The sequence below is a fragment of the Haemaphysalis longicornis genome, unplaced genomic scaffold, assembly GCF_048455015.1.
Source record: "Haemaphysalis longicornis isolate Haplotype H1 unplaced genomic scaffold, Haemaphysalis longicornis Haplotype H1 scaffold_9, whole genome shotgun sequence".
NCBI classification, from domain to species: domain Eukaryota; kingdom Metazoa; phylum Arthropoda; class Arachnida; order Ixodida; family Ixodidae; genus Haemaphysalis; species Haemaphysalis longicornis.
In genome coordinates, this window is record NW_027526460.1 from 8676610 (window position 1) to 8694826 (window position 18217).

The window sequence follows — 18217 nt, forward strand, 5'->3', positions numbered from 1 at the left end:
TGAGCATGATGTTCATTCTGAAGTTATTGATGCTCTTTCTCAGTGTGCTTGCGTTGACAGAAGGATATATTTCACCCAATTTTCGAAGCATTCAACTACAGGTGAAGTTGTTTAGATTCGAGCAGATAAGCTAGACGTACAAGCACTGAAATCAGGCTGGTTCCCATGTGAATCTGCGCTCTGCATTTTTCCAGTGCTGCCACCCAGCATGCTAGTGCTGTTTGATGTCCCATTTAGGCAAAGTAACGGTTCTCCTGTTGTGTCGGCTTATGCGCTTCACAGCACCACCTCCGTCGATGTATGCAACAAGCGGTGCCATCCTAATCCCCTTCCAACTCATATTTACTGTGCCCTGTGCGAGTGCGCGATCAACACATGATTCGTTCTGCCCATGCAGCATCAAAGCTTTGTCGGAGAATTGCGACCTAGCTGTGACCTCTCTCCACAGTGAATGCACTGCTGTGCATGCAAGCAGGTTCAGAGCAAGCAGGGCTAGGGTCATTTTTTCGTGCATGGCCAGCTGCTAGAATTAGATTGCCTGCATTTCACTTCTGGGTATTGATCACTTTTCACAATCATCACCTATTATTTCTTGGTGCCTTGTTGAACACCCACCGAAAATAAGGAGATACTGTAATCACCACTAAACCGATAGAAAGATAGGTTGCTATCATTTCTACTTTGCTTATATCTTATCTAATCAGCCAAGCATTGTTGGATCAACAGGGGTATTGGTAGACAGATCACCGAAATGTTTTTTGGAGGGCACTCTCTGAAATATTTTTGAAGGGAGCTTGCTGCTGAAAATCATGCGGGCCAAGCATACTTGTAGAAAAATGGTACAGAAATTTTGATAATTGTCTACTCGTGCGTAGGCAATTTTCCCAAACGCCCTGCTACCCACCGAATCTTCAGAAGCATGCCTCTCTGTTGTACGTCAATGCAATGCTGAAAAAACGTTTTTCTAGGGGCATGTCAGCAGTCTTGTATCAATGCACAGAGTCCGTTTTACATCGGCTTCACTGCTACGCAGAAGTGCATTGCTATTTTTTGCTAGTAGCGCATCGTGTCTACCACCGGTCTGTGACCGTATCACGCGTTATTTTTATTGTTGATTCTTAAGGTGCCAATCACCCACATTTGCTCTATTAATAGCGATTGCACGTATGAATTTAATCATTTTATGCATGAACTTGGCAGACACAAGGCGTCACTCGGTATGTATGCGCGTCGTGTCACGCGTTTTAATTTTTTCGTTCTTCTTTATCGATTCTTGCAGTACAAATAATATCATTTGCACTCTTTTGGTGATGACGCATTATAACTTTAAAAAAATATGAATTTATTATGCAGGGATATTGAAAGGCACCACGCAAAAAAGCGTCGTGCTCGCGAGGAATGCTTAACGCCTCACTGCTTTGTCTTTCGGGCAAAATTTAGCGTTGAGAATGATATTCCAACCTGCCCCTAACATATGGCGCGATTTCTTGGGCTGCCATCGGTCGCGCGAAGAGGAGGATTCCCGCTTCCAACGTTCGTAAATGAAATAAGCGGAATCACAATACGGGGTCCAAAAATAAGTGTGCGATGATCACACGACGTAAGGCCGAACAGCAACTCAGCTGATTACAATTGAGAGGTAATTGGAATGATTATGGGGGATGACGTGACAAAGCGGCCGCTTGGCCAGGCGTACGTCGACACACTTCGCGGGGCAAACGTAAACGCATGGCACGCGGCGCTCTGCGTGGAAATGAGTAAGGGAAAGCTCAACGAAACCCATCTCTCCGCGCCGGCTGGGAGCAGCGAGCGCTACCAGTGGCTAACGTAAGATCAGAGTCCTTCAATGCTTTCAAAGCAGAGTCCTTCAAAGCATTGAAGGACTCTGGTAAGATGTAGCTCTCGTGCGCGCCTCCTCCCCAGGTGCTGTTTCGGGCGCAAGGTGGAGAGAAGGACGGGCGCATCTGAATCGTCTGCTTCGGCGTACATTGCTGGTTTTGCTACAAAGTTGCTTTTGGCGCAGAGCATCTTTATTATTATTATTATTTTGCGGGGAAAGACATTCAACGTTGGCGACCTCGTAACCATAGAGTTTCTTGCTCGTAACATCGCATCTTCAGCTGAGCTGTGGAAACGTAAAATGCTTCGCAATAATGCCAATACAATCGACACGGCCAGTCGGCGGGCTCTTAATTTTAACGCATTAGGTTCCTAGACGCGGGGCGAACCCTCATCAAGAGGTGAAAAGCGAAAAATCCCGTTAGTTAGAGATTTCGGCGCACGTGAAATATCCCCAGGTGGTCAAAATTAATACGGAGCCCTCCACTACGGCGTGCCTCATCGTCTGTGAAGCGTCGGCGCGTTGAACTACATAGTCAATAAATCAACCCTCATCAAGATGAGTATGGTCGAAAATACGGAATACGAATACGGAATGAGCAGGACGAAAAAAAAGGAGGGGGGCTCTGGTCAGTGTACCTTATTCAGGGCGATTTAAGGGAACCATGAAGACCAAATGCAAGTTTGGTTCAAGTTTGGTTCGTCCGAAGCATTGCTACGTCAGAAAAACAATAGTACCAGTTTGACGCCACCTTAACCCTTTCTGTCCCGGTGATTCCAAATGGAATCACCGGAACTTGCTTGGCGAGGCGTCGGCGAGGGGGATCTGCTTCCTCTCCTCGTCTTGTGGTCGGCGCGAGCACTCGGGATGCAATCTGCAAGAAGTTGGTGCTCGGAAGCGAGGTGACAGGACGCGCCTGGCGACCTCCTTCCTTCGAGGATCGGGCAAAAAGGAGGGCGACAATGGCTGCCATCGGCGTCTGAGCGAGGCAAACGCGAGCGCGCTGAGGCGCCCCGGAGATGACTGCTGTCGCGGTGAGTCGAACCTCTCGATTCCCTTCAATTTCCCGGGCGAGAAAATAGATCCTCGCCGACAGCCAGCTGGCCTGCATGCCCTTTAGATGTTTATTGTTCGCAAATAAATATCAATGAGCGAAAACACTTGTCGCTTCCTTTGTTCCGCCGAGCCACAGCGCGCCGTCGCGGGCGGGGTGGGAGACAGCTTGCTAGCTGGCCGAAACGGGAGGACACAAGGGCTGATTAGTGTCTCTCGTCGCCGGTTTTGGCATTACATGGGAAAGTAACTACCTACTTCATTACTGAAACCCCACAAACTACAGACGAAAAAGTGGCGACTCGCCAGCCACTCTCTGCGATTTTGTCACAAGAACTATATACCCTGTGCGACTGATGGCCGCCGACGATTGAAAGCTACCGCCAATGAAAATGATTATGCAACTGCGTTGATACCCACAGCTTCGTTTCACCGCGGCGCTTGAATGTTATCACGGATTTAACACGTCGATTTTATTTTTGGAACTTCAAGAATGGCTCCATATGCACTGTTCACAGTGCTTAGCGGGAAATTTCAGTCTATGACATTGCTGGTGTTTTTTTTTGTGTGTGTGTGGGGGGGGGTCAAAAGCGTCATTCGGAGCCGAAATAGAGTTTACTGTAGGCTAGTTCCTTCAAATAAAACAAGGGTGGTACCTTCGTGGTACTTTAAAGAGCGTTATAAATGAATGAAGCATTTGTCAGGCGCACATTTTTTTTTTGTTTCCTCCGAATGGCATTATTGAATTATTACATAGAAAATTAGTTCACGCTTTAATGATGAATATTTGTCAGTGAGCCGCTTCCAGAGGCGCGAAATAAGGTTGCTCAGATTAGCGCGCGTCCTCAATGACGGGATTGTTTCCTTAAATGTTTTGCCCCAAGCGTGCTAGCATGGGCTGCGATGATTTTGCAGCGAATATTCTTCGGTGTACTTAAGTCTGCTTACGTGGCTTGAATGCATTGAAGAGTCTTAGCACTCCGCATGCCCTGTATATGTTTCGTGGTTACCGTTGTTGCCGTCCCACGTGTGGCAACCCGTTGTTGCATACGGGAAGGCGTACCCGAGCCAAGCTCCGTCGCCTCCAGCATGCGAGTGGTGAAGCGAGCGGCCAGCAAATGTTGCTGCCCTGGAGAAGACGACCAGAAGCCGAAAGGAAAATTAACTGTTTTACTGCATGGCGAGAGATGAGCCGAAGCAAGACAAGAACAGTGCCCTGATTACAGTGCCGCACTCGAGCAGAGTGACAGCATTGATTCACTGCTCCAACAGGAATGCACTTCGGCGCTTGGGGTTCATATTTATATCCAAAGTGTCCAAAACGCTAACGGCCAAATAAGCGTTCCCCCTGCTTTTGCACGCGGCGCCACATGGTACAAACACAACCCTCTTTCCAGAGTTCGTGAGGGGTCGGTAGTAGCGGCGCACGCTGAGTTTGAGAGAGGAGGAGAGAGGGTTTCTCCGCTGCGGCTTCCGCGTCCTTCGGACGTGTATCCACACGTCGCGTTCGCTGCCGCCGAAGTTTGAATCCCGCCGACAGCGAGTCGACAGTGATCCGGCATTTCCCATGCATGTTGCGGCTTGTTGGAATCTGTTGGCTGTCGCTGAAAGCCTGGGTCACCGACGCATAAGCACCCTCGCGGAAGGCGCGCGTATTGGTGGCTCCGCCACAAAGAACAAAAGCATGTATGTATGTATGTTTGTGGTTTATTGGCGCAAGGGTTTCTAAGACCAAAGAGCGCCAGAACTATGCTACGTGGTCTTTCAATAGTCATGTTTGTGCTTAAAATATGTATGAAATGAGTATGATATATCTTAAAATACTGTATATATGGGTGTAGAGGGCCCGTCCACTAAAGCGTGAAGATGTTCATAATGGTGGCTGAAATGGATTATGGGTGCGACGTGATGCACCTCGGGCCAAAACAAAGCACAAAAGCACTGCACGAAGCTTGCAGCACAGCGACCGGCTGATTCGTAACACCGTGTTGACCGGGACCCGACTGGGCACTTGCGAATTCGTTCCGGTAGGGTGGATTAGCCCTCACCATGAGCGCGCATTCGTTACGGTGGGGGGTGTCCTCCTCGCCGTACCTGCGCAGGTGCAATCGGCGCACGGCCAACGCGGTATAACCACGGAAAATTCGCAGCATACGGATTGCTGTTGAGCCGTATGTTCTGTGGTTACCGTGTCGACCGGGACCCGACTGCGCCTGCGCGAGCAGTCGAGTTCCAGTTTGCGCCTTGTGCTCTGTGGCGTTGTCGGCGTACTCGCGGGTATTGCGCCTTGCATGGTCAGATCGCACCGCGTTCACCAGTTGTTGGGATTAAAGTTCCACAGCTGCGACCAGTTGTTGTGGCCTCCGGGATCGGGAATCCATCTTGGTAACGTGACCGCAGACGTTGATCAGGAGACCGAGGCTTGCTGATGAAGAAGAAGAAACTTTATACGCGCATTTACATGATGAGTACAAGTTAATTTGGATGCTGTCCCTCGAACGAATCGCACAGCCAGCAACACTCGGCGGCTCGTAACACCGCCTTTTTGCTCAAGCCGAAGTCTCTAGGGTTCTTGAGAATTCAACTCCCAACATTCACGGACCCACAATCTGACTCACATGTCTGGTCCAATCACGAACCCGCAATCTTACGCACATAGGCTCTGTCATCGCGCATAGCTGTTCTGTTTGCTTGCCCACGTGACCACGAGGGAGAGGATGCGATGGCGCCGCTGGTACGGGGAGACCTTTTTCCCAAGCACGGCGCGTCTCCGAAGTCGTCTCCCATGTTGCCGCAGGTGTCTCCATTCATCAGAGTTGCCCGTGCGGGGATGGCTCGGGGTGTCGCGTGTCCGAACTCGCCTCCCACGTTTCCGCTGTAGTCACTCAGAGTTGAAGGGGTGCGGTTGACGCAGGGTTGGTGAACCGCTTTATTCAATGCGGATTCACACTTGGCACGAGCCGAAAACGACGAAGCTTAGGGCGAGCGATGATGGGACTGGCGACGAAAACGCGCTAATTAGCGCCGATGTCCGAACTTGGATGTGCCGTTCTGCTGAGGGGAGATTTCAACGGTGCCGTCTCACGGCTTGATGCAACCTAAATGCTGTCCTCCGTGGTCGAGCGGTTTGAGTTGGTGTGTAAGATGCTTCTACGACATTGGAGGGAAATGGACAGCGCATGTTTGTCCCGTCCAGGCGCGTAGCCAGGATTTTTTTTCGGGAGGGGGGGGCTAAAGTTGTTTTCAAGCCCCCCCTCCCCCGACGGAGAAAAAGCGAGGTAGTTTGCGGGCGCCGTTAATGGCTATGAAGACAAAATACATGTTTGGTTCATTAAGACTGCATTTTCCCGATAACAATGATACCCACCTTATCGCAAACTTCAAAAGAATAATCGAGATAGGAAATAAAAATATGAAGCAGCGGCCACTCCCCACCAACTTTCCGGCGATTTCTCTATGACATCACAGGATCTTTTTACGATTGGCGTCAAACGACCTAAGACACAGCCAATCAACATGGCTGCGCGATTGTAGAGAGCATTTAGTTCCATTGATGCTATCATTTCATTTGTTACGTGCAGTTAACACGCTCATAACTACGATAGTGCTGACCTGTACTAAATCACTCCTGCCCAAAATACGTCACTGCAGCGCGAAATTTGAAATTTGTTTATATTTGTTGCATTGCTCCGGTTGAAAAACGTCTTCTGGGTTGGAATGTAGCTGAGGGAGTTACCCAGCAAGGTTGTATTTTGTCTTCAAATGGGCTTAAGGTCTCTAATGGTGTTGATTTATGATGGTATTTAGTGCCAGATGAAGTTGTAAACTGGGAAAAAATCCGCAGATCGCGTGGTTGAAATCTGCGCCCGTGATACGATATACGTATACTGCACGCACGGGCACCATGTGCAGGCATTGCATTAATCATGGGATTACTTGGTTTATTTCAACGTGTGTCGTATGATGAGAGGGACATCCGCAATAAAATGGCGTAGGCCGTAAGAATGAGATTTTTTTGGTTGCTGTTGTCCAAAACGCAGAAGAAATTTTTTTGCTGATAAGCATTCTACGCCCGATCGCGTGGTGTGAAATGGGGTAACAAAGGTCACGATAACGGGCACACCATGCGACAGCCGCTGTGTACCTCACTTGGAGTTGCGTGCGTGTAGATGAAGCTAACTACTACAACCGCAGCGAGAACAAATATATTTTTAAACTCTTCATGTACGTTAACTGTCCACGTAATTCACGGACAGCGGTAACTCTTCATGTAATTAACGCTGTCCCGATGCGCTTTGAGTAAACCTCGTCAACTTTGTGCATCATAGGAAAATTAGGCGTTTATATGAGTAGAATGTACGTTTTCCCTCTTTCTAAGTTACCTTCCCGCTTCATAGCTGGCGCTCCTTTCAACAACCAATTCAAACGCAAATATTGCATAAATAAAACGAGATATAATTTTTTTGGCTCGCAGACATAAAGGAACTGTGACATCGTGTAAATATTAGGAAGCAATTATTTAAATATTAAAAGACACAGTGATCACGCAAGGATAAATCAGGGGTCAGGGAAAGAAAATGACTTACAATTGCGGCCTCTTTTGTGTTTTGCATGGCACTTAGAGTGAGAGCCTCCCAAAGCCAGGGCACTTCGGCTCTTGCACCGTTCTGTCATGTCGGCGTTTTTGTGACTCAGTCCCCTGAATATACACTGCTCTGGGCAGCCGCCGCCCAGGCAAACAGCGGCCGTAGACGCAATGGAGGGGCTTTTGTTGTGACCGAAGTCGAAGATGGCCATCGGGTATTTGTTACTGAGCGCCGTCTGCCTATGGCAGGGCTGGTGACCGTCAAGCCTTCACGTGTAGGTTAAAGTCTGGAACTCGCTCGGAAAGCCGCAGCGTGCCCTTTTCGTCAACTCCCTATTCCCCAGTTTCGTAGGTTAGCGAAAAATACCGCCGAACGAATCTGCCTCATCGCGGAGGAGAAAATTACTGTCTGCAACACCGCTTTCTGAAGGGGACATGCAGTGCAGGCAAGCTGAGCCCGTTCAATTATTTCACGCCAACACCCTCCCGGGCTCCACAGAAACGTGAAAAAGAATGAAGGGGTGACGCGCAGAAGAGGGGCATACTTTGCTATGCGCCTCATCCACAAAGACCCTCTGCCTAAACCACTACATTCATATAGCTAAAGCACACATTTCGCCCAATACGCAGACCCATCGCTTTCTTCAGTTCTGTTTACACATACAAAGATCGTCTTTTCCGTTTCGGCCCTTTATCATACCATTCTTCACCCATCAATGGCGAGCGGTCTCTCTTTTTTTCTGCCGCGAGTCAGTGAGGACCACTCCTTGCTTTCCCGGTTATACCGTGACGAGTCAATCTCATCTGCTGAGAACGACTTAGATTCTCTGTGTGGCGACATGCCACACACACAGGGGCACAACGTGGGCTGAGCTTACCCGAAGGCACCATCTCTTTTGGAGCTGCATCCCTCCGACGCAATTAATTATCCTGACCGGGGCGCTTCGTTTTGTGTTAGCACCAATGCGTTAGCACAGGCATTGGGTCGTGAATGTTTTAAATAGCGGCACATTGGAAGGATATGCGCCTTTGTTCACAGGCGACGTACAGGCATAACAGGCAGCACGGCGCCGGCCGGAAAAACTTCAAGGGGGGGGGGACGGATAGAGGAACCCGCGGAAGGGAGGCAACCTAGACAAACCGGAAGATCACAACAGCGACTAGAACCCAAACCTTGATCGAGATCTTACCGAAAGTCGCAAGAAAATCACCGTCATTCATAATTTTCTCTTGCTACGAGCCTGAAGTTCGCCAATTTGGTGAAAATGAGGCACTATGCGCGTGCTGTGGGCAGAAGATGGTTCCTTAAAAACTACGGAGTGAAGAGGGGGGGTGCAGTGAAAATTTCGGGAAGGGGGGGGGGGGGGTTTGAACCCCCCAAACCCCCGCTCTGGCTACGCCACTGGTCCCGTCCGAACCAGGAAGTTCCGGGATTCAACCTTCACCCTGCATAAGGTAGGTAGGTGAAAGCGTTTAATGAGCGAACGATTTTCTCCCTCGGACAGGATGCGCCTGGCTCCAGCGAAAAAAAAAGTCTGCTCTTGCGTGTGTCATGCAGACCGCATACATCGGCCTTTTTTCGCTCGGGCGCTCTCTGTGGTGTCCTAGTGGAAAAGCAGGGCAAACGATGAGGAGTTCGGCTACTGCACACGTTTCTCAGTGCTAAACCCACGCGTATACCTTTTCGCGAATGGAAATTCTCATCATATTTATCAGATCCTGTTCTGTGGGAAATTCCTAGCGAAGTTTGTGTGAGTGCGGTCATTTGTGAAACCTGCCGCAAAATCACGTTCACTTTGTTTTCAAATGATCTACTCAGAATTCCGGGGCAATCGGCTCTGAGAGGTTCGATAATTGCCTGCGTAGCCCGGGCACAAGGGACAGTGTTGTAGGAGGGCGCTGGTGTACGCAAAGGGGGCGGGGCGAGGGGGCCGCAGCACCCCCCCCCCCCCCCCCCCCCTCCGAAGCAAAATTTTGCGTACGGCCGCAGCGCGTTTCTTTCGAAGAAGAAGAAAAGCTGGGCGCCGCGCGTGACGCATAGGCTGACGTGTCCCTTGCTCGAACGTCTCTGCAAGGCGTTCGCTTCCTACGCGGGGTTTTGGCCAGCTTTAGGTGATTTTGTCACCTCTTTCCTTTTGTGACCTGCTTTGTTTCAGGTTGTAGTGAGGGTGGGCGCTATTGCGCCGCATGGCGACTAACTCTCCTGGCCGGGGGCCTTCCCCCTGGTCGGCCAGTCTTACACCGCAGGAGCTCCCTTTGCAGGCTTTCCTCCGCAATGGGGTTACCGACATCCCTGTGGCTCTTGTGCCCACGAATGGGGGCGCAATACGGCACAACAATCCCGGGAAAATGCAACACGCCCTTCGTGCTGCTACGGAGCGTTTCCAGAAAATCACCAGCGTGCGTCCCTTCGGGAAAGGAGGCGTTGTGATCCGATCGCCTGACCAAGAGTGCGTGCAGGACTTACTGCAGTGTTCAACCTTTGCCTCTTTCCCGGTGAGCCCATTTGTGCCTGCCCATCTTGCATGTTCGAAGGGCATCATTCGCGGAGTTGACCCAGAAATGTCAGTGTCAGATATGCTGGAGGAATTCGCTTCGGCTGGTGTGATTGCTGTGCATCGCTGTAGCCGAGTAGAGAACGATGTCCGCTATCCGACCGAGTCAGTCATCGCCACCTTCGCTGGTGTGTCTGTCCCTGGGGAGTTAAAAGCGTGGCCCGTAATCTTCAAGGTTGAGCCGCTTTCCCCTCGTCCACTACAGTGCCGAAAGTGTTGGCGATTCGGCCACAGTGTCGGGGGTTGTAAGTCGTCTGCTCGTTGTTGCACTTGTGGAGGCGATCACCCTCCTGCTCCATGCCAGACAGATGAAGAAACTTGCTGCCTATGTGGAAACTCACACCGTGCGGACTACTCCAACTGTCCAGTTCGAGCACAAGAGGTGAAGATCCTTGAGGTCATTGAAAAGCGCCGGTGCTCGCGGAGTGAGGCGATGGCTGTAGTCAAAGATAGATCGTCAGGCTATGCCTCAGTTGTGGCACGTGGCTCCGCTACTGTGGACGCATCTCTTGTTGATGTGATCGCGTCAGCAATCGAAAAAAGTCAGTCAAAGATGATGGATCGCTACCTGCATGCTATGGCAGAACTCCTAACAGCTCACACGGCACACATCACAGAGTCTGTGTCCGCGTTGTGTGGCGTAGCTGTGCAAACAGATTCCGCTTGTGGTTTTAATACTAAGGCTGTTGGGTCACTCAATCAACTACCTTTGGATGAGACTGACCCCGCTCACTCTTCAAGCCGTTTCAGCCAACCGTCACCATCCACTTCTGCTTCTTCCAACCCTTCGTCTCATTCCCAATGCGAAGGTACTTCTCTTCCCTCCAAAATGGTAGCTGGCCTGCCCCCCGGTCGTCCGGCCTCGATGGTTCGTCATGCATCCAAAGCCGCAACTAGCCCACCTGTTTCTCGCATGGCATCGAACATTCGTCCTGCTAACGAGAATAACGTCGAGTCTGAGAACCACCCAGAAGACATGGAGTATCAATCAATTGTGTATAAAAGAACAGGATCGCCGATTTTGGGTTCACCTGAATCGTGCCCGAAACAAAAGTCTAAGAAAGGTCAAGCGAGTCAAAAAACAGGTGATATTTTGGAGGCGGCTGTGGCGGCCATCACTTCCCCATAATGTCTCTACGGATACTTCAATGGAATTGTCGTTCAGTCTTTTCAGCGCTAACAGACCTTCACAATATTGTTTCTAAAACCAGACCAGATGTTATTGTACTGGAGGAAACTTGGCTGGCTCCTGGTCGGCCATTTAGATTCCACAACTACCGAACGTTCCGTTTAGACCGTCCAACTAAAGGAGGAGGATTGCTAACTTTAGTATCCCCTCGATTTTGCCATAAAGCCCATCTCTCATTTCAATTTATGTCTGTGGAATCGGAAATTCTGGCAGTGACATTCAATCTTCCAGGTTGCGTTGCATTTTCTATAGTGAATGCATACTTTCCGAGTGGAGTAACTTCCACCTCTTCACTCGATGCTGCCGTGTCGGCGTGTGAAAAACGAGTTGTTCTTTGTGGGGATTTCAATTCGCACCACGTATCGTGGGGTTTCCGCACAGATTCCTGTGGCAGGCGTCTTTGCGACTGGATGCGGGACAACAATTTGTATTGTTTTAACTCTGGAACTGCGACATTTTTTCGATGGCAGACCAGTTCTGTTCTTGATTTGACATTCTCCACCCCGGGAAATATATCTTCATGGTCTACTTGGGACCAGGCTACAAGTAGTGACCACATCCCAATTGTATATGAGTTTTTATGCCTTCCTACGTCACCGCGAGCACATATAGTTCGGCATATAAATTTTCATCGCGTTCGAAAAGAACTAAAGACAGCACTTAGCACTATTCCATCGAGAGACGAGGAACTCCGGGCAGCTCAAGTGTTATCAATCCTTTCTGAATCTGTTAAAAAATCCCGCTTTATTGTTTGTTCTCAAAAAGATGGCGGCTCCAGTCCATGGTGGAATGAGGAATGTGCTCGTGCGTATAGTCAGAGAGAAGCGGCTTGGAAGAACGTTCTTAAAAACCAATGCCCATCCAATTGGACCAGTTACAAGTTTGTAGCTGCAATATTCAAGCGGGTTGTTTCTAAAGCAAAAGAAAATTATAACACCCAAAAGTTCGCCTCTCTATCAAAGTCCAAAAATAGACGCATGTTGCATAGATTCCTCCGTTCAAGAAAGGTTGTACAAGATCAGGTTAACGGCAAGTCAATTGTTCAGTCGACGAGTGAGTCTATGGAAACTTTGGAACGTATTGCGCAGGAACTGGAATCTCGTTTTTCTTCTGGGTTGGCCTCTCCTTTTGTGTGCCAGGTTTCGAATGAGGGTTTCACTCCAGTGACAAGGGCGGAATTAGCTGATATTGTTTTGCAGCTGTCTGAGTGTGCTCCAGGATCAGACGGCATTACGGTGGCAATGTTAAAATTTCTGCTTGAGGTGTCTCCTGATGATTTACTAAACATTGTCAACATGTCGTTAAAAAACAGCTGGATACCTTCTGAATGGAAAATCGCTAGGGTAGCACCATTGTTGAAAAACGAAAGTTTGGGTTTCGTCAAAGACAATATTAGGCCGATATCGTTGACTAGCAACGTGGTAAAGTTGGTTGAAAGGGTATTGCATGGCCGGCTTATGCGGTTTCTGAACAGTAATCGAATTCTAAGCCCCGCCCAGATTGGCTTCAGACCTGGAAATTCTATTTGGAAGGCCCACGTCGACATCGAGAGCCGCATTAAATTAGCTCGCCGACTAAAACATGTAAGTGCGCTGGTAACCCTAGATATAGCAAAGGCTTACGATAGCGTAGAGTACAGCACGTTGATGTCACGCCTTGCATCTAGCGAGATTCCAGGGTACATCCGCTCCTGGATTGGTGAGTTTTTAAAGGGAAGGAAATTCTTTTGTTCCAAGGGCGGCTTATCGACATCCCAGTATCACCAATTTCGTGGAGTTCCTCAGGGATCAGTTCTTTCTCCAGTTATTTTTAACTTACTCCTTAGTTCTATCCCAATACAGAACGGCATATCTACCTATGTGTATGCCGATGATATTGCTTTTTTCTCGGCTGATAGGGACATCCAAGCGTTATATCAGCGACTGCAGGACTATGTGGTTGTCCTGGATAATTGGCTTAGCACGTTACACCTCTCGCTAAATGTCAGTAAATGTGCCGTTATAGTATTTCCCAGCAATAACCCTATATCATTACGTCTAACATACCGGTTGCAATCCATCCCTCAGGTCACGGAAATTAAATATCTGGGTATAATTTATGACGACCACCTCACATGGCGTCCTCATATTTCGCACATTGCTGCCAAAGGTGAAAAAGCTGCGGGAGTGCTGCGTAGGCTATGCAATCATAAATTCGGTATGCGTAGAGACGCCCTGCTAATGATTTATCGTTGCTATGTTCGCCCAGTATTGGAATTTGGTTGCGTGTTATTTTCTGGCTGCGCGACGTACAAACTCCATCCCCTATTTCTTATTGAGAGATTGGCGTTGCGTTTATGTTTAGGGTTGCCAAAGTATGTAGCTAACTCTGTATTGTACCTTGAGGCACGGTTGCCTTCACTTCTGGATCGATTTAAATTGTTAACTGTTGTAACATTTCCCAAACTGTTTGAATCTCCATTATACGAAGCTCAACCCATCTTCCTCTTGAGGCCTGACCTTTTTCGAGGATTTACGTGGCCCCGATTTCAGCGTCCTCAATTGGATTGTGTTCAGGCATGGCTGCAGCCTCTTCGTGCAGATCTTTTTCTACTCCAGCCCTTTTCTGATAATTTGTCGCCTGTCGACATAAGCTTGGACAACATTTTTCCTTCGCATGCGAAATTATTGCCGGCCCGATTACTCAATCATTTACTTGAAGATCACTTGGCCACTCTTCATACTGATGTCGTCATTGCCACAGATGCCTCGCAAAGTGATGAGAAGGCTGGGGTAGGGATATATTCTCAGTCTCTAGATTGGTCCTTCTCAATCAGGCTGCCAGACTATACCCCGATCTTTCAGGCAGAATTATTGGCGATAATATTAGCCCTTAATAAACTACAGCACAGATTTGCGGGGGTGGTTATCCTTTCGGATTCTCTCTCCGTGTGCACTGCTCTAACAAATGATAAAGATTCTTCTATTCTCAGGTCATTCCGTTCATTCATTCCTTACCAGCTTCGCGAGATCCGGTTAGTGTGGGTCCCTGGTCACGCAGGGATAATCTTCAATGAAATGGCAGACCAATTAGCCAATTTGGCTCTTGGGGGTCCTGCCGTCGTGAATTGCCCAATTGACAGTTTTCTTTTGGGGGCGAGGTTCAGGCGCCTTCAAGTTTTACAAAGTAATCGGCAAGATGCCCTTCGTTCATGCTCCGACTACATTCACCTCTCTCACTTATGGAAGCCTAAATTCTGCGAATCTCGTAAATGTGAGGTCGCAATCACAAAATTTCGTTGCAGAATCCCCCCTTTAAATTTTTATCTATACAAAGCTGGTCAGGCGTTATCTCCTCAATGCCCTTTCTGCAATGCCCCTGAAACAATAGAACACTTTCTTTTAAATTGCCGCAGCTTTTCCTCGATGCGACGCACGCACCTTGAATACACGTTTAATCGGCTGAATCTCCCTTTATCTTTAACCGTTCTTCTTTCCCTGGGTGCTTCCGTCGTAGGATATTGCCACAGAGATGTCGTGATCGCCTTTCATTCCTTTGTTGCGGCGACAGGCCGGATGCCCTGCTAGATAGCTATGCCTTCATTCGCAAGATTTTTTTTTTTTTTTCCTGACAATCCTGTTCAATCCAAAGATTTTTTTTCTACTCTCAATGTTTTTTCTCGTACTCCTTCTTCTTTTTTTTTTCTTTTTTTTTCTAAAATAAACCGGGTCACAGCCTAATTATTACTAGCAGCTTCTTGGCCAATCCCCCGCGTGGGTACGCGCCATATCATAGGGAACCAACCAACCAACCAACCTACCTTCGGCAGTACCCGTGGGCTGTGTCCAAGGCGACAGGGGCCTCGCCGCACGATTCCCGAGACACGAAGGTGGGCCGACTGCGGGCGATCCGTAACGATGCTACCCAGGCGACCAGCCCCGCAACCCAAGAACCGATCCGTCAATCCTCCGCAGGCCCCGCGCCGAACGCTCTCCACGACGGTCCAGAGCCCGAGCTACGAAGGCCCGACCACGTACCTGCCCATGGGCTACTTCGTGCCCTACGGCGCCGCGCCGGCCGACCAGCCGACCGGGGGCTCCCCGGCGGCCGCCGCCGACAGAGCGCGGTCGCCCGCTGCCGCCGCCTTCCCCAGCCTGCAGCTGCCAAGCTTCCTCAAGCCGCCCGCGACGCCCACCTTCTTGGGTCCAGCGCCGTTGTACGCGGCACCGGCGCTGGCCGTGGATTCCCGGTACGTGCCAGCTGTGGAGTCGATTCCCGCGCAGACTCTGAACAGGGCCCTGGTTGAACTCCTGAGCCGGGCAGCGGTGGCCGCCGGCGAGGACTGCAAGATGAAGACCAAGGCGCCCGAGGCCGAGCGTGGCCACGGCTGTTGTCGCGCCATCTTCTTCCTGGCCACTGTGGCCCTGGCGTTAGTCGTGGGCAGCGCGTTCTCCTTCTACGTCGTCAGCCGGCAGTTGTCAGAGAGGGACCTGTCGTTCCTCAACTTCACCCCGTTCGCCGTCAACCGCGACGAAAAGAGGGTGGCCGCCTTGCCGAAGACGGAATTTAGCCATCCTGCATCCTTGCTGCCCGCAGCGGTCGACGCCGGCTCCGCCAATGCTAGACAAGGGAACAAGGTCTTCTACTTCAATCCTGCGGTCAGCGCACCCGCGGAGGAAACGGAACCAGCGCCGAAGTACACGGGTGCCCAAATTCCGCGTTGCCGCACCACTTTCTGCCGCTCCATGACGGAGCACTTCAAATCTGCCCTGAACTGGACTCTACCGCCCTGCGGGGACTTTTACGAGTTTGTTTGTTCGTCTTGGAGAACACAGAAAGCAGAGGTGTTCTCGCAAGACTCGTTGTACGCCGAAGGGGTTGAAAACGTGCTGAAAACCGCGCTTCTGGAGCCTTCGGACGAGGCAAGCCAGCTGTACAAGGCAGCTGACGACAAGCCGGTGCTGGGTGAGAACTCAAGCTCTCGATTGGACTACGTTCGGGAACTCGTTGAGCTTTGCATGCACGACCGCAGCAACAAGAGTGACACGGAGAAGCAGGAGGATCAGTGGACGCACCTGCGCTCGCTCTTGACCACTGTGGGACTGGAGAGCTGGCCGTACCAAAACGACACGGCCAGCAGAGCGGACCTGTGGAGAACAGTGGTGCTCCTGTACCGGCACCTCGGCCTGACCACTCTGGTTGCGGTGTCCGTGGAAAGAGACCCCGAGAACGATACGGCACTCGTGATATCAGTCGACGAGCCGGACATCGCGATCGGCCTCTTTGGCACGAAAGACACGAACCTGCCCAGCTGGTACCCCAATTTGGTGCGAGGAACCATGAAAACGTTCAGTCCCTATAAGTACCTGAACCAGGCGGACAAGGTTCTCGCGTTCTCCGAGAAACTGGCCGAGATCACGAGTACGCGCGGCGAAAGGAACTACGTGCAAGAAGCGAAGCTCACCACCGTCCACAACCTCCCGTCGTACGCGCAGTTCCTGGGCCTGCTCTTCGGCGACGTAACCAGTGTAAACGACAAGACGAGGCTCCTGGTTAAGAACATACGTTACCTGAAGGCGCTGAGGACGCTGGTCCACGTGACACAAAACCACGACCTTCTCAATTACTTGGGATTCCGGGCAGTTCTTCACATCTCGCCGCTTATGTTTGGCGAAGAATTCGTCGATCTAGCGTCGGTGAGAATGCGCCAGCTGACCGGGAACAAAAAGCTGCGATGGCCACGCTGGAAGACGTGTTTGAGGATGCTCGAAGATGCTGTACCGTTCGTTTACCAGCGGGCATTCTTCAGGGCAACCAATAGGCTCCTGAACATTGAGAGGGTCACTGCGCTGTTGAACGACCTCAAGAGTACCGTTCTTCTGGCAGTGAGCAATTTCACCTGGATGGATGCCGTCGACAAGATGCACGCTAGGAACATCTTGGCCGACGTTAACCTCGAAGTATTCTATCCATCCTGGATCAGGGAAGACAGCGGAGAGGCGTCCAGTGCGCTGCTGCCCGCCGCGCCGCCCGACGGGACCCGAGCGGAGCTGCTGAGCGTCTACTCGCACTTTGTCCGGAGTAACACGGAGCGCAGGCTGCTGAGCATCGCGGGCGGCGGCTTCCCGGCGGCGTACCCCGAGTGGAAAGGCTCCATATTTTCCACCTTTCCGAAATTCGACTACGAGACTCGCTCCGTCTACGTCCCCGTGGCGCTCTTCAACTTCAGTATCCCCAGACACCGATGCGGGACTCCTGTTCCAAACTCCGCGCATTGCCACCCGCGTCATGGCAGCCCTGATCGCCGCCCTGCACCGCAACTCGTACCCGCACCCCGAGCTGCCAAGGATGCCCAACACCACGGCAGGATTGGCGAGTGTGACGACTTGCCTGGAGTCCCAGTACCGAACCGTGTCCAACAACTTGCACGACCAGAAGATCCGTTCAGTCGTTACCACGACGTACGACTTCCTGGACAACGCGGCCGTAGGGCTCGCCGTTGCGCAGTTCTCGAAGTACGTTGCCGAGAGCGGTGTCGCCGTCCAGCGAGACATGCTCAACCTGCCTCTAAACTCGAAGCAGCTCTTCCACGTCCTGTACACTGCCGACCTGTGCGAGGGCGGGTCCTCGGAGCAGCTGCGCCAGGAGTTCGCTGAAGACGCCAGGGACGCCTCCGAGGCTTCGGGTTGTGGTTCCTCTGAGGAACACTCCTTCCTTCGCGCACGCCTGGAGCTGCAGTCTCGAAGACGCCATGAATCCCGCCGAAAAGTGCAAACTGCTCGTTTAAGTCTGGAGTTGTCCGCAATCCATGGACGGGAGGCCACCCTGCTGCTTCACTGCCATAAATGTTTGCTGCTCTGTCCTTCAGTGACGGCAAGTTGATTAGGAGCAACAAATTTCTTTGAAAATTACTTCCCCCAACCCTTCTATATCACGCTTTCCGTTTGGTACACGGTTCTCATCCACAGGGAGAGTACCCCCTCCTAACCACAGAACCCTTTTTGTTTATTGTAGAG

At 50.7% G+C, this 18217-nt stretch overlaps 1 protein-coding gene across 1 annotated transcript in view; it reads left to right on the forward strand.

Moving 5' to 3' along the window:
- Positions 1 to 14470: 14470 nt before the first annotated feature.
- LOC144152499 (uncharacterized) overlaps positions 14471 to 18217 on the forward strand; it is a 4990-nt gene continuing 1243 nt past the window's right edge. The window contains exons 1-2 of the mRNA XM_077683777.1: positions 14471 to 17429; positions 17497 to 17886. Coding sequence (XP_077539903.1) covers positions 15119 to 17429; positions 17497 to 17886 — 2701 coding nt within the window. The 5' untranslated portion in view covers positions 14471 to 15118. The remainder of the gene's footprint in view (positions 17430 to 17496; positions 17887 to 18217) is intronic.